This window comes from Leptosomus discolor, chromosome 5 (assembly GCF_034619465.1).
Source record: "Leptosomus discolor isolate bLepDis1 chromosome 5, bLepDis1.hap2, whole genome shotgun sequence".
Taxonomy (NCBI): Eukaryota; Metazoa; Chordata; class Aves; order Leptosomiformes; family Leptosomidae; genus Leptosomus; species Leptosomus discolor.
Genome location: NC_141395.1, coordinates 62676505 through 62692671, shown reverse-complemented (window position 1 = coordinate 62692671; position 16167 = coordinate 62676505). Strand labels below are relative to the sequence as shown.

General features: G+C 40.5%; 1 protein-coding gene across 1 annotated transcript in view; it reads right to left on the bottom strand.

Moving 5' to 3' along the window:
• Positions 1-14435, bottom strand: part of EMC2 (ER membrane protein complex subunit 2) — a 43877-nt gene extending 29442 nt beyond the window's left edge. Inside the window, exons 1-3 of the mRNA XM_086465377.1 lie at positions 14396-14435; positions 7107-7220; positions 2969-3033 (exon numbers count right to left, since the gene is read on the bottom strand). Coding sequence (XP_086321503.1) covers positions 2969-3033; positions 7107-7220; positions 14396-14435 — 219 coding nt within the window. The remainder of the gene's footprint in view (positions 1-2968; positions 3034-7106; positions 7221-14395) is intronic.
• Positions 14436-16167: the final 1732 nt, after the last annotated feature.

Genomic DNA, 16167 nt, shown 5'->3' with positions numbered 1-16167 from the left:
TACAATCCAAATAACCTTCTAGATTTCAAAAAGAACTTTTGCAGACAATAAATCCACCCTGTGGCTCCCTGATATGGACATCTCGAAGGACAGTGATTTTGCAGTATAAAAACGTGCACCGCTTTCCTCCAATAAAATTTTTAGATGTCAAAAATTGTAACATGTGCAGTAATACTAAACTCCACAATCTGCAGATGGACTGTTAATACCTTAAAAAACCCCACTGACAATGTAAAAAACCCTGATGAAGTAGCACTCAAGTGCGGGAGTACTACAAGACGAGAACTGTTCACATTAGATCTCTACACGACCATTATTCATTTGAATACAGCAGCCACAGGGCCAAAATACGCTCCTGTACAGTAAGACATCAGGCACAATAAAGTGACATGAAAAGTTGTGACACAGTCATGAACAACTCACTGCAACACTTCTGAAAACAAAAGTGCATCAATAAACCACGCTAAATATATCTTCGAAATGTTCTGGATTCAGCAGCACCTAATGTTCTCTTTTCAAATTTAACCTGTAATCCCCATAACAACCTATGCTACTGAGGACCGACTCTGCACTATGTCAATAATCTACTTCCAAGATTCTTTCAGAAACTCAGCAGTTACAATGGCAAATCACATTTGTATGTGACACTAATTTGCAGTTAATTCGCTTTCTGATTTTTTTAATCACATTGGGTTTTAATTTTAAAGGTCTGACAAAGCCAAAGAAATATAAATCTGGACTTCAGCATGTAAAACGCTGGTAGTGCAAGTGCCTGCCAACAGAAGCTGATTTCACTAACATATGCACATGAAAAAACTGGCTGATCAAAGTAGGCGCTTACATTACACACAGTTATTTTGCGCAGGACAGAGAGGACAACAGTAATAAAGATGAAAGAAACAGGAAAAAAAAAAAAAAGTCAGATAAATTACTCTGAAAAACCATCTCAGCCTCTTCTTTTGGAGCAGATGAGACCTGTCCCCTAAGCAAAATGCACCACAGCTGTCAAAAGCTCACTGCTAGAAAACAGAAGTTCCAAAGCTGTTTGTCATACTTTGGGGCTACAGCTGTAGCAAAAAGTCACATACAATGTTGACTTGTTTGAATTAACTACTTCTTTATCATAAATCAATCAGATTTAAAAATAATAAAAACCCAACTAATTTTCCCGGCGAGCTTTTAATTTTAACCTCTTTCTGAGCTGCATATAAATTGTTGCGCTCCCTCATCTCAAGCAATATTCCTTAGAGGGCACAGAAAACAAAATTTAAAATCCCTGCCAGTGTTAGTAAAAATAAATAGTGTTTCACAACTGATCTTTCAACACTGGCTCCCTCAACAATTTTGTGAAAGTCTTCCTAAAAAGACCTTAAAATAAAGGCCAAAACTGGTTTAGATATTAACCAGAACACAGAAATATATGTATTTAAACAGCAAGTCTATTTGGTTTTGTTTAAACAGACAGCTATACTACAACAGTATTTTCTTCTGAGGAACAAAAGAAAGGGAAGTTCAGTGGGTTCACGACAAGTTCAGCATGTTGTGCTCTATTTTCCAGTGTACTCCACTTTACCATATACCTATGAGATGTGAGATAAACACGACTAGTTCTGCCTACTTTCAAACTGCCCTTCTCCCAACTACATCCTCTAGTCTGACCCCTTGTATATCACAGACCATTAAGTTTCACCCAAATGACACCACACAAAGCTCAAAGACTTTTTGGGGTATTTTGCCATCTGACAGAAAACAAGGCACTGGAAGAGTAAGCCCCATGAAAGACCTGCACTCCTTACAATATCTTTCCTTTCACTTAGAATTATCTCAAGCTTGCTGGCTTTCAGGGAACAAGACATGCTCATGGTTTTTTCCCAGCGTTTTGTGAAGGAAGGATGGAAAGATTACTAAAATTTCCCTGCAAAACACACTTTGCCTTTTTCAGTCGCTGCCTTTAAAGGACTAAATAAGCTTCATTGCATTTTTTATTTCTTTTCGTGTTTTTTCATCTTTAGTGAACAGGTGTTACAGTTCTAAATAAAATAATTTTATCTAAATTGTTATTGGTATAATTCAAATAATTTTGCATACAAAACGACTAAACCCAAATATCCACCAATAATATTTTTATTGAGAATCACGGAATAATTTGGATTTCAAGGGACCTTTGGAGGTGACCTCCAAATCCCCACTCAAAACAGAGTCAGCTTCCACGTGAGTGCAGGGCTAAATTCCATCCTGTTTCTGAGCATCTCCAAAGGAGATTCCATAGCTCCTCTGTGCCACTTGTCCCCAACTTTTCACTAACCCCGTTGTTAAAAACCTGATATCTAATTGGAATTTCCTTTGTTGCATCTTACATCTCTCACACTTGTCTTTTGCTGCATACTTACAAAAATCTGTCTCCACCTTCTTTATACCTTCTCATTAGTACATATTCAAAGATAACAATACAATCCCTTCTTAGCTTTCTCAGGACTTAACAAACCCAGATCTCTCAGCCTTTCCTTATACATTATGCAGTCCAGCTCCTTATGCATCTTGAGGACTTGCTCCAGTATGTCAATGACTTTCTTTGATGATAGCCTACATGACATATAATATGATATGCATGACAGGACATTTTACCTCAAAGCATTAAAAAACCCAATATAATTTGAGAGGTTTTCAATAAACAAACACTCTGTACAATATGGCAACTTCAATATTATTCTTGACATTTAGCCCACACCAGAGTAGCTGTAAATATTTTCATGGCTATTGGAAGAGACTTGATCTGTCTAAACAAAAGTTACACATTAGAGAAGGTGGGTGGAGGTGGTTTCTTCCCAGCAGTGTATTTCTCAATAGATATTCTACAAATCCAAGCTATGGAGTTCAGAATGTTCTGTAACTATCCAAAGAACTATCTGGAAGAGATACCCAGAAATAAAACTTAAGGTTTGAGGGAAAAGTCAACTTGAAAACTTACCAATGCCAAATCATCCCGACTGCAGTCCAGGGCAGCAATCATCACCTGCTCATATATTATCCAAACTAGACACAAAAGAGACATTAAATGCAGATAATTGATTTTTTAAGATAATGGGAAACACCTACAATGTAAATAAGATTAATGAATTCTGTCCGTATATTTTTCCCCTCCTACTCCTGTGGAACACTACTGAAACAGGGACATTTTAAGAAACTGCTGGAATTAATTAAAAACGCATTTAGGCAGTTTTATGGCTTTTAGTAAAACAAAGTACCTTTTGACATCTTGAAAGGCAAAAAAGCTCTAATTCTCTGCTTTTCCTAATACTATAGCTGCAGTCTTCTAAGCAGATCCCCATTAGGACTTGCTCTCTGGTCAGACCTCGAAACCAGCCACTTGGGCTAGAAAGAAAACAAATTTCCCTTAACTGTTTCACTGCCGAAAGTCCTACAAATGTTATCTTCTTCCTGGAGTTGAACACTTCCTCTAAATCAATGACAGATTACATTATTTCTGTTCTAGGCCTACCGAGCTCTCGAACGTAAAGAACTTAACAGTGTAGCTATGTAAGAAAAAGAGACATTACGATAGAGGGAAGCACGTAACATGAGTATTAGAAGTACTAAGTGCTTTGAACTCATATAAATACAATCAGATGCACTCAATAGTTCATGCAACTAATATAGAAGCAAGTATTTAACAAAATAAAAATATAAAATAAATAAAAGCATAAAATAAAGTATATTCCAGTACCTAAATGGGGCTTACAGGAAAGACAGGGAAGGACTTTTTCACAAGGGCATGTAGTGATAGGACAAAGGGTAACAGTTTTAAACTGAAAGAGAGGAGATTTAGATTAGATGTAAGGAAGAAGTTCTTCACTGTGAGGGTGGTGAGACACTGGAACAAATTGCCCAGAGAAGCTGTGGCTGCCCCCTCCCTGGTAGTGTTCAAGGCCAGGCTGGATGGGGCTTGGAGCAACCTGCTCTAGTGGAAGGTGTCCCTGTCCATGGCAGCGGGGTGGAACTAGGTGGTCTTTAAGGTCCCTTCCAACCCAAACCTTTCTGTGACTCTATGAAAATAAAACTAACAAAGGTCTTCTCGTTTTTAAAAATAGTTTCTGTGGTATGAATTTCCACTTTTTTAAAGAAAATACTATTTCTCGCTAAGTATACAAAAGAAGAGAAACAGGCATTTATTTGCCTGCAACTCCTCTTCCCCACCAGAAATATCCGTAAGACATATATTCTATTATATAATTTATACCTTTTCTCCATTAATGTAAAAATACATACACAGATACAGACAAAATACAGATAACATCCATAATATAAATTATAAATTATGTTTTTCAAAAAATTCTAAACAGAAGAATAAGATACTTTCACAGCTTATGAAATGGCTCTCCCCATTCAATCAAACCCCTACTTCGATACTCTAACCCTAGCACGGGTTAGTATCAGATTTTAGGGAAAAGAACACTTGTAAGAGAACCAAGTAATCAGTCCAGAGGGATGTGTTTTTCTAATCTGTACTAAGGCTTTCTTGTTCAAGCTTTAAAAAAAAAAAAACAAACAAAAAAACCCACCAAACAAAAAAAGCCAAATGTCTTACTCCTCCACTTTGAAGTCCAGGTTTGGACTACTGATTGTCCGTAAGAAAATACCAACTTTTCACTGAAGTTATGATGTGGAGAATAGTATTTATCAATATAAATTCAATATTCAATACAGGTTTTTTAATTTTAAAAATTTTAAAATTTTAAGAACTCTAATAATGCTAATTTTTTTTCCCCAATTACACTGGATGTCTTCTGCCCAAGGAGCCAAATTACAGAGATACCCAAAAGATACCCATTGCATTCATTGTTTTCCCTTCTATAGGCATTCTGAAATTAGCCATTGTAGTACTCGGGTATTTTCTGAAAACACATGAAGCAACAAGAGTAACATCTATCATACACAACTCATTCACCTTCCATGGCTACCCAAGAAAGAATTCCAGGTCTACTCTAGGTGTTTGGGGTTTTTTTCTGGTTGTTGTTTTTTGTTTGTTTTAAAAAACTGTGTGCAATTGCCATTCTGATACTAAAAAAAAATAAAATAAGCAGAATGCAAAGACATAAATAAATTTCTGATACTTTTACGCATTGGCTAAGAACCTTAGGAACACTGCAGCTAATTTATCTTATGAATCCTGAATGTCAAGTTTATGAAAGAATAAAATATATGTATCTTGAAAAGAAGGACAAACTCAACACTGATAAGAAATGAATGCCTATGGCGGATTAAGGCACGGACTCTGATTGGGGATAAACCGAAGACCTTTATTGTTTGTTACAGCATCATTATATACTTTTCTCTACTAGTACCCGCACCACTAAGCAAGCTGTGATTGGTGTACAGGCATTGTTCACGCACTACTACCGCTAACCCCACTGGCTGCTGTCCCGCAGGCTTGCGTTCCTCTCATATCTAACGGTCTGCACCCGCACCGCTTTCTTCCCCGTTATCTTCCTTTACTCTTCTTCAAGGCTCAGGGCAGGAACTGCCTGAATCCTGTTAACTCTTTCCATCCCTTCTCTCCTTGTTCCTCCTCAAATGTCTCCACCTGTATTACTTGAACAGTGTTTCAGAAAGGCATCAGTAAGATACAAAAGGAATATCAAGCTCCTCAACAATTTCTTACTAAAATATAGTTCTCATAAATTGCTAACATCAGGGTTAAGAAGAAAGAAGAATCAAGGTTAGTTCTCAAAGTTCTTCTACAGCAGACTGAACCTACCACAACTCTCTTGTGGATGGCTGTATTAAGCCTACTGATGCAGTCTAAAAACAAGCACGTTCCTCACAGTTGCAGTGCCAGACACCCTCACCGTGCAGTATCTTGTTCAGGCACTGAATCTCCAAGTGCACTTCATGACTCACTGCTATGCATAGAGATGTCTTCAATACATGACACTTTGGGTAGGTTATCCATGTACTTATACTCAAAAAGTCCAACATTCGCAGTGGCCAAGTTTCTCACAATGGAAAGAACTCCAGAACAGAATTACAGCTTGGAGGGTGCAAGACAGAACCAGGGCAAAGCATCGATATAAAATAAATCCTATCTGCAGAACCCCAAACCCAATACTGAAAGATTCCTCACCTGACAAGAAAGGGAGGCAAAGTGTCTTTCTGAAATGACAATGTGGATTCTAATTCCTGGAACACTGTATGAAGTTACATATTTGAAGTTAAAGTTAACGTACTCAAGCTGAACAATGTTATTTGTATGGAATATTGTAACTTTTATTTGTAAATACAATGCACTGCTGTGGTGGCTAAAATTCACTTGTGACTATGTAACAGCAGTTAATAAAAATCAAAGAACTACAAGAGAAATGCATTAAAGAATGTCTATATTAAATTACCTGAATTATAAAAAATGGAAAAAGAAGAAGAATAAGCATTAAAATAAAACCTGTGTGAGATTAATATGCAAACCCATACAACCTTGATAGCACTTTTTTATACTTTATTTTATGCTTACAGTAAAGAGTGCTATTGTATTGTGGCATGTTTCTAAACAATTCTCTTTTAGAAAGAAAAGTTACATCCAAGCTTCTGTCTACTGAAATTAGTGCAAGGTAGTCAAAATCCCCTGAAAATAATAATTTCATGAACAATGGAAACTTAGGCTTACCTTCAACTATAGTATCACAAATGTAATGATATAATAAAAATGGCCTTAATATTAATTCCTGCATTATGTAATACTTGATTAAGAAATAGTTTTCTCTATTACAAAAAGATACTTTTAAATTTTTGCCACAGTGTTGAAGAACAAAAAAATCAGTCAAATGACAGCGAGATTAACAGTTTCATGCTAAGTCTTCACATCATGGTCTTACTACTAATATAGCAAACTTAACAGTTCCAGTAGGAAATTTTCCCATCTGTTTTCCCTGCAGCCCATATTTGGGAAAGAAATAAAATCTAGAATTCTGGCAGCCTATTAGACTAAGAAAGTAACATCTATATCATCAACATCAGCAGATACAGAAAGGCAACACCGGCATAAAAAAGAAAGGCTGAAAAGAGAAAACAAAATCAGACAATGGAAGTTTTTAAAATAATAACTGTTTACTTACTGTCATCTCCAAGTTTAGATGCATATTCATTAATTAACTCTTCTCCAACATCCACTATCTGTTCACTGTTTCGGTAGTTTTCTTCCCTCCATTTCCTCATTTTATCACGCATATCTGGGGGCAAAGGGGAGAAAAAAAAATTAAAATATTGAGATTCCCAGATGGTAATGGAATTTGAGTTGTTTTTCTGGAAAATATGCATATGAAGATGGGTTTAGAGAGCAATAAATCTAAAAAAGTGACTTCTACTAATATTAGAAAACTACTAGAGAACAGACAGGTGTACCAGACCTCTGAAACCGTATCACACAAACCGTGCTCATGCTCTAACATATTACATATATTAACCAATACAACTAGCTTATTTTATACGTGTGTGTATATATATACATATATATATACAATCGAGATACACATATATAATCAAGTCTAAGTTTGTACTCTCTCAGGTTAGTAACATATGCAGTAAAAACCCCTTACACCTAGTTATCCAATAAATAATAAAATTTAATGGACATTACCCATGCTTAGGAAAAACAAGCTACGAGAGATTTCTCCCAATTAGTTTCACACTTACATTTACAAACAATACTAAAATACTGAAATTGCATTTCTGCTCCAGGTGAATAAATATTCACTTGAAGTATCAGAAAAAACTATGAGAACTCAACCATTGCTCACGTTTGTCACTGTAAGCAAAATGCTGTGAACTTCCACTCTAAAAAGAATCTACATGCTCCTACGGAAAGGAGCCACAAGAAAGGCAGACATGGAAGTGAAAACTTTCTACACCAGGAAAGGCATAAAGAATGATCACTATTTAGTTAAGATAGAAAAGAAGGTTTATTTCAGCATCAGGATTTTTGTTTCAAGAGTTCACTCTTGAAACATTTACTATGTTTCAAGTATCTCATACATTTACTCATACATTTACTATGGATCGATCAGGTCTCCAAGACGGCAGGCATATTCATGAAGTCAGCTACAAAGCACTACCTAACCTAGGTTTTATTCATCCTCTAGATCAGGGAATTGCCAAGAATGTGATTTTATATACAATTATATACACTTCTATACATGTAGATGTTCCATACAGAAAAACAAATTTTGAGGAAACTTAAGGAAAATAGTTTTCATTAATATAGTGGGTTTATTAGTATGAAGATACCATGACAACTGTTGACAGTATTTTTTAAAAAACTTTACAACAGCTGGAAAAACAAACACAACAATGGATATACACACTGTCAGTTTTTCTTGCACTTCAAAACACACAGTTGACATAACTGACAGTTAAAAATTAAGCACTGAACTTTCTTCCGTCTACCTGAAGTGATCTTGGATCGCTTGTAAGACTCTTATTGTGCTACATTTTGTATTTTGAAAGTCAACCAAAACCACCACAGTGTTACATTTCATATGCATGGGTAAAGTTAAATGGTTCTAGACACATGATGGTCCCTGGAAATTCAAAGTTAGACAGCAAGAATGTGAGAACACAAACATTCACAAAAGCTGACAAGCTAAACGCATAAAAATAAATAAGCCGTCTGGTTTCTACCCACTCATTTACTTGGAAGTTATCAATGCCTCCATTCCAGGGCGATTCCAAATGGAATAGTGTCTGAATTATGTGTTAACAGAACGCCTATCTACCATTCATCACCCAAGTACGGTATTTACAGAGATGGAAAAAAAATGCAGGCCAGAGAACAGTATATCAGCTGATGCCCAAAAAAAAAAGCGTAAAAAAAAATTCTCATTAATGTGAATCTATCCAGAGGCTCATCAGTTTCAGAAACACTGAATTTTAAGCAAAAGGTAGAAGAAATTGTTAAAAACTGCAGTAAAAAAAAGAGGCTTTTTACAATGTTGTCAAACAATGCATTTTTTACTAAGAAAGTTATCAAAAGAGTCCGCCAGTAATAATTGAAGACTTGGAGATAAATGTACATACAGCACATAATACAAGGCTGGGCAGTAGCAATCCCGGATTTTAGGAAGAAAAAAACGTTACAGAAATGTCTAGTTTTAATTACAATTACTCCTGTTCAAGCATATAGGCTGGTCCCCAGCAATGGATACATTTGGTTTAGTCTTAGGTTCTCTTAAATTAGAAGCTTTGCACACATGAATCAAAACATTACAAGTTCAAAGGAGCAGACGCACTTGCCACAACGTTTGCTGCTCCCTAAAAACATGCTGGCCTCTGCAGCAAGCCAAAAGAAACATTTTTGTGTCTGTTAAGGCGTCAGTCAATTTGGCCTGAGCAACCAGATACGAAGTAATCCTCTTATAAATACTTATACTTTGATTGTGTAGTTGAATCATGGATTTCAAGTCCTTGATACCTAAAAGCACCCGGAGACATGAAGGAAGTGGCCTCAACTAAACCCCAGCATCTCACCTTTGCCTGCTGTAATCCCATAAATTCATATATAAAATTCAGAGCAAAGCGACCCGTCTCTTTGATTACAACTGAAAATTAAAAATACCTAAAACAAGCGAACACAGCACGGAACACAACAAAAACACCTTACCAACACGGAACTGCACATAGATTATGGTAGTGATAAAATGTTTCTGTTTCCTAGAGTCTTTCCATACAAACAAATACGAATTCAGTGCCTAAATCATAAGAAGGAAGCAATTTTATCATCTAAAGTGGACTCTAATGACTAGAGACATTAAGGACAGAAGTGTTGAGTTTTTAAATTCGTTTGGGATTTTCTCCTTGTTATGTATCATGTTCCCGGATACATACATTTGCAAGGCAATGGCCTCACAAACACAGACTGTTAAACTTCATCTTATAAAGCATTTTATGTTATTTTCAAAAATTACAAAGAATTCCTTGAAAAAGTCTCATGTGAACATGTAATAAAAACTCTTAATGTGCCACTCTTAAGCAGTGCAATTTTTAATACAGAAAATAGTAATACTAACTTAATAACCCAGAAAACTGATCTAACTTAAGCAACAGTCATAATGAGCTATTAAAAATCTTCCAAAATATTCTTTTCACCTGTTTTCAATTTATATTAAAAGAAATTTAGAGACTATGCCATCCCTTTCTCTTTTTGGTTTTGATATCCAGTGAAGAATTACTGAACAAAACAAGAGTTGCCATGACAGCACTCAAAGATCTCCACAAAGCCCATCTATCACTAACCAAAAGCCACCGCTTCTTTTTAGCCCGGCTTGAGTTGTTACCGCTATGCTGTTTCTGTGCAAGGTAAAGAAAGAAAAGATAACCTGGTTTATTTCGTCCAATTCCGACAATATGTCAGATGACTTTTCTGTGAAAGCCAATTGTCATTAGTTCTTGACTATCATGACTGCTTCATTTGCAGACCATGCTAATTCTGCACATGGGAGTTAACTTGTGTACTCCAGAACCTGTTCCTAAAATGAAGTTTTACAGGTGTAATTTTTTTCCTTCTTGGGTTTTTTTTGTTTTTTTTTTTTTTTTAGTATTTCCACTCATGGGCCACATCCATCTTTCATGTATCATGTCATTTTCTACAGGACAAGTAGCAATGGTGACCAAAAAAAAAGAGAAGGAGCAACATATCACCTTCATCTCAAACAAGCAAGTTGTAAAATACATGAAGCACATCCAGATATAAGGATTTCTTTTAATACCATAGCACCCCGAAGCCATATTTGGATCAACTCAGTCCATTGGTCAAGACCTTGAAGTTACATGAAACATTTTCCTGCTCCACAGATTTCAAAATACGCTTTAAAGCTTGAGACACAGCAGCACACAAAGCAAAGAAAGGAAAAGACGATGGCTCCAGCAGTACAAAACACAGTTATTTTCCGCTATCTTTCCTAAGCACCTGTACAATGTGTTTACCTAACACAGAATTTAATCACATTTAAACTCCCACCTTTGCCACAAAGAACCTGAGTGAAAAGTTAAGCAAGGTACAAACAGTACTTCAACTGTCTCACTTTATCCTTCTTCCCTAACTGCCAACCACAGTTTCATCTGTGAACAGTATGTAAGTAAAAACCATCTTGTTTAGACCATACACCTGGTTTCATAGAAATTAACCATTTTAGACAAAGTCAAGATGAGCTACTTTAAATTCCTAGAACTGTCTTCAAGTTCTTTGCTAGGAACTAGCTCACAACACTGCTGAGATCACCCCACCCACAAAAAGCCTCATTGCACCAGGGATCTGTTAAAGCACACATGGAGAAGAGAGAAAAGCCTTCTTCTCCGAGAGAGTCTTTCTGTGATCTCTTCCAGGACTCCATTCATTTTCACTTTACTTTCCATCTCTTAAAATAAGAGGAAAAGTAATTTTTCAAATGTGTGCTTCTGAAGCAGAGACAGCCCCTGGTACCAGTGCAGATCTTCCCCTGCCCTCCAACTCTTTCATTTTGATGTAATCTGGAAGATACCAACAGAGAAGCTGATATGATAAAACCCCCCAGCTGGTCCCCAAACATTTTTCATTCAACATACCCATATGCAAAACCACGCACCTAGCATGATGCTGCAAACGTCAATCAAAACTCTTGGAAATCGAATATGGAGGTTATTTCTAAGAGTAGGACACTCACCTCAAGCGTGAACTAGCCAAGCCCAAGAGCAGTAAGCTTAGGCATTCTATACACGGCCTTCACATTAGAGGACAACTCTGCCACGCTCTCAGCCAAAACAATCTAGGGCAAAATGTACCGAAACATCCATAGTGCACGTTACCTATCCCTTGAAAAATCTCATTTCTCTTTCCAATCACTGACGCCTGAGAACAACAGGAGGAAAACACCGTCGTGGTTTGGGCTAAACCAGAACTAATTCTGTTTTAGTGCTTTAACTTTTCAGTTAAGTCTCCTCTAACTAACGACATTTTCTGAAACAGCAGCATGCTTTTCCAGACAGTGACTGCTCCTAGCAGTGATAAGGCCTGATGTTTATAGTTCGTACCAAGGAATGGGATGCAGAGAGGCCCTTGCTTATACTTGTTCTTCTAGCGACCAAGGTCACTGCTAACTCTTGTACTCCATGTTGGGGTGCCGGGAGTGAAAAGGGTCACACCTGAAGGGAGCAGCGAACTGGACAGGTGACCCAAACCTGACCAACAGAGTATTCCATCCCATACACGTCATATTCAGTATAAAGCTGAGAGATCACGAGGGTCTCGCTCTCTTCTTCGATGGCCGACATCTGAGGTGGACTCTGTCTGTTCTTCTGTCATTGATCCTGATCCGTGCATCCCTGAATCCAGTGCTTGAGTCCAGCTCCTGCATCCCGTCCCTGCTTGCTGCCAAGTCCAGCCTGGGACTGCCCCAGTGTCAGCCCTGCAGTGTGGTGGTGACGTATTGTCATCAGGGTGTGGGGAGTTGGGTTCGGTGTTGGGTTTGTATATATTTGTACATATTATATATACTTCACTATTTCCTTATTCTTATATTTTCTTTTACTGTTATTGTTTCATTAAAGCTGTTTTACTTTTCTTTTCCAAACCATAAAGTCCCTCTCCCTTGTTCTCTTTCCTTTTCCCTTTTGGGAGAGGAGAGGGGTTAGTAGAGAGTGTCTGTCATTTGTTAGTGGCCGGCCCAGCCTCAAACTGTGACACACCCTAAATCTCTGCTTTCTGTAACAATGTATGTTCAAGCAAAATAAAAAACTGGAAAAGTCCCTCACACAAGCTGTTTTAGAGCAACTTCTGGGAAAGCCCAACACTCACACCAGCAATGCTCCATACAACTTCCCATCCCGTACAGTGGCCTGCCTGGTCTCTGTCCCAGCTGAGCTTCACAACTGCCATACCTCCTCGCAAAAGAGATAAAGGAATGAGCAACCAAGCTTTTCCCAAAGCGCTAAATCAGTCTCATGACATCATGGTGATGCAATCAAGTATCAGAGCAAAAGTATCTATAAACCAACCACCAGACACACTAGCAGGAAAGCCCTCTTCTTCATCCTTCATCATTTAGTTACAGCACTATTTTCTCCAATACCAGATAAAATGTTTTCTGAGATTAATGCAATTTGAGCTGAAAACTTAATCTTTCAAGTTCCATTTTGTTTTGCTTCAGAGTCAAACAGAAAAAGGTGCAGGAAGGACAGCATGGGCGCCGTTTCTGATGAGCAGGAAACTGTTACTCCTGTTTTACAAGTAAAGGAATTAATGCAGAATGGTTATGTGCCAGATGCCACTGGCATCTGCTAAAATACATCCCATGCGATGTTCCTCCTCATAACCCCATCCCTACAAAACCAAACTGACCAATAACCTATGCTCAGGGAATTATTCTACTGCTCAGTTATTTCTTCACAGATTAGTGGTAACCAAAAACCTCAAAGATCACATAGCCTCTCTCTGCATTACCTTCTCTACTGTATAGTGTTTGTAATGCATGGCACCACCTAGCTAAAGGTTCACCCTTTATGGCCAAAATTATGGAGAAGCATTAATTTATTTCTGATAAGAGGCTGTAATGGGCTCGAGTGCTGTATGAACTCACATTTGAACACATACTGCTTACGAGAATAGAACCACTGGGAACATCCAGTAAACCTCAAGAAGTATTGCTATAAAAAAAAAACAAAACCAACAAACATTATGATCAGGTATGAACGCTAGAAAGGCTGGGCAAGCAGCAGTTTCATAAACTTTTATGTCACTTCAGAGCTTCTGGGTGCTCCTCCACAAACGCTTATTAATCAAGTTTTAGGAAAACATCAGATAATTTTCAGGTGCACCAAAAGGCGAACTATACGACCCAAACTGCTGACCCAACCAAGAGAAGAGGCCGCTTTCCTTCTAAGTGCTGTGTTAGCATTTGGGGGGTGGGGGGCGGTGCCGGCAACGCCCCGCCGCCGTCCTCTGGGGGAACGGGGTCCGGCGCCGCAGAGCGGAGGCAGCGGCTGGAGGGCCCCGGCCCGTACCGGCGCCTGAGGAGCGCGCCCCCGCCGGGCCCCCACCCCGTCGCGCCCCGGGGCCGGCGCGGGGCCCTCCCCGCCCGCCGGGCGACGTGCGCGCTGCCAGCCGCCGGACCGGCGGCCACCGCCGGGCTGAGCAGAGCTCGCCGACTGCGCTTCTGCCGGCCGGCCCCCTCAGCCCGGGCAGCCCGGCAGCTGCCCCAACCGCCCTCACCGCCGCTGCCGCCCCCCGGCCCCGCCTGGGTACCGCCACCGCCCGGCCCCGGCGCACAGCCCCCGGCCCGGCCCTGCCGCGCAGCTGCGGGCACCGCCGCCCCCGCCCTGCGCGCGGCGGTCGGCCGGTCCGGGCCTCGCCCCGGCGGCCGGCGGGCCGCGACGTTACCTTCCCAGGTCACGTCGTACATCTCCGACACCTTCGCCATCTTGGCGCCCGCCCGCGTGACGCGCCGCCGTGACGGCCCCGGCCGTCATTGGCGGGAAGGGAGGGCGGGCGGTGTCCCGCGGCGGGGCCCGCCCGCCTGCGCGGGGCTCCCGGGGCCGCCCGCCGCGGGGCTTCCGCCGCCCCCTCCCTCGGCGGCGAGTCCGGCCGGGGACGCGCTGGAGGCGCCGGCCGGGGGTCCCGGGGGCGCGGGGCTGGCGGGAGCTCAGCAGCTGGCGCTCGTCCCGGCGTGCCCTGGGGCTGTGTCCAGGCTGTGCGTGCGATCGCCTTTCCCGTGGCACCCGCGGCCGGGGAGGCCTGGCTTAGCCGAACCCAAACGCATAGAGCCCGAACCAGAGGTGGCAGTAAGGGCTGCAGGTCAATTTCTCCTGGTTTATAGTTCACATAAGCTTTCCACAGCCACCTCGCGTGTTTTACACCTTGAATACAGGCCGCAGGAGGAGGCGCCTGCTTTGGGTTGGGTTCAGCTTGTGAACTGCCGGTGGGTTCCTGCCCCCGGCTCCCGGAGACAGGGATGAAGCACCAAGTGAACCATCCGTTTCCCAGCGCTTGCTCCAGCCGCCCCATGTGCAGTGAACCACCGCAGCGACAAATCCCTGGCGATGAGTCAGTCGGAGAAGCCCTGAGGGGGCCTACAGCAGGAGCAGGGCCAGTGGCCCGCCGCCGGCCGTGACCCGCGCTGTCTCCTCTCCACCATCTGTTTTCCGACTCTGTGGCTTCTGCTGACCACTAGTCACAGAGATGAAGGGTTTCATAGTAAAGGCTCCTGATTTCAATACTGTGTAGTTGTTTAGAAACATATGTGTGTCTTCTGAAGGTGTTCAAAAAATGGCAATGAATTTGAACTTTTATGTATGCTAAAGGAACTGGTTTTTAGAAAATATCACCAGAAACTTACTTGTCTGATATTTAATTCTGACAAGATATCTTCTGGGAAGTGCCTCAGACTCTCTACTCAAAATTCATCCCGTAGCTCCACCAACAAATGCACCCTAGTATCACAAAAACTGTTCCTGTATTTATTGTGTTGCTTACTCTGAACTAGAATAAACAACTAATTCTTAATACAGTCTATAGTGTAATTATATGTAATGATTTCAACAGCTAAAAGGACTCAGCTGGAATTCAAACGGTGGTCTAGAAAGATTGTATGCCTAATTTTTCTTCCCTCAAAAGGCGTTTTTGATCTTCTAAGTCACTGAATTGTTTAGACCTTGTATACCACATCTGTATTTACAGCTAATTTTACAATGCCAGTGTCTGTATTATCGGAACACTTCCAAAAACATTTATCTATTTATTCTCATACTATTCCTATGAGCAGGGAACAATTATTCCTCTTTTACAACTAAAGGAATTAATGCAGAATGGTTATGTGCCAGATCCATAAAGGATTTAGCACACACCTGCTCTGCACATTACAGGGCAACACTGAAAAAGCTGAGGTAAAATGAGAAATGAGCTTGCAGAGTTCAGTGCTGCTGGATTGCTGAGCTAGCCATAATGCCTAATGTGGGATGCAGACAAAACTTTTAAGCATAGAAGTCCAAAATTTTGATCCTTTTAAAAGCCCTGTCAGCTGCCCCTAGTGCTGAACGAACTGAAATTTGAGAAATGTGTGTTCGAAGTGTTTGGGAGGGGTTCGGACTTTCAGTTCCCTGGACATCCAGATCTGTGCTTCTACACCTACCCACAATTTTCTGTCTCAGCAGGAG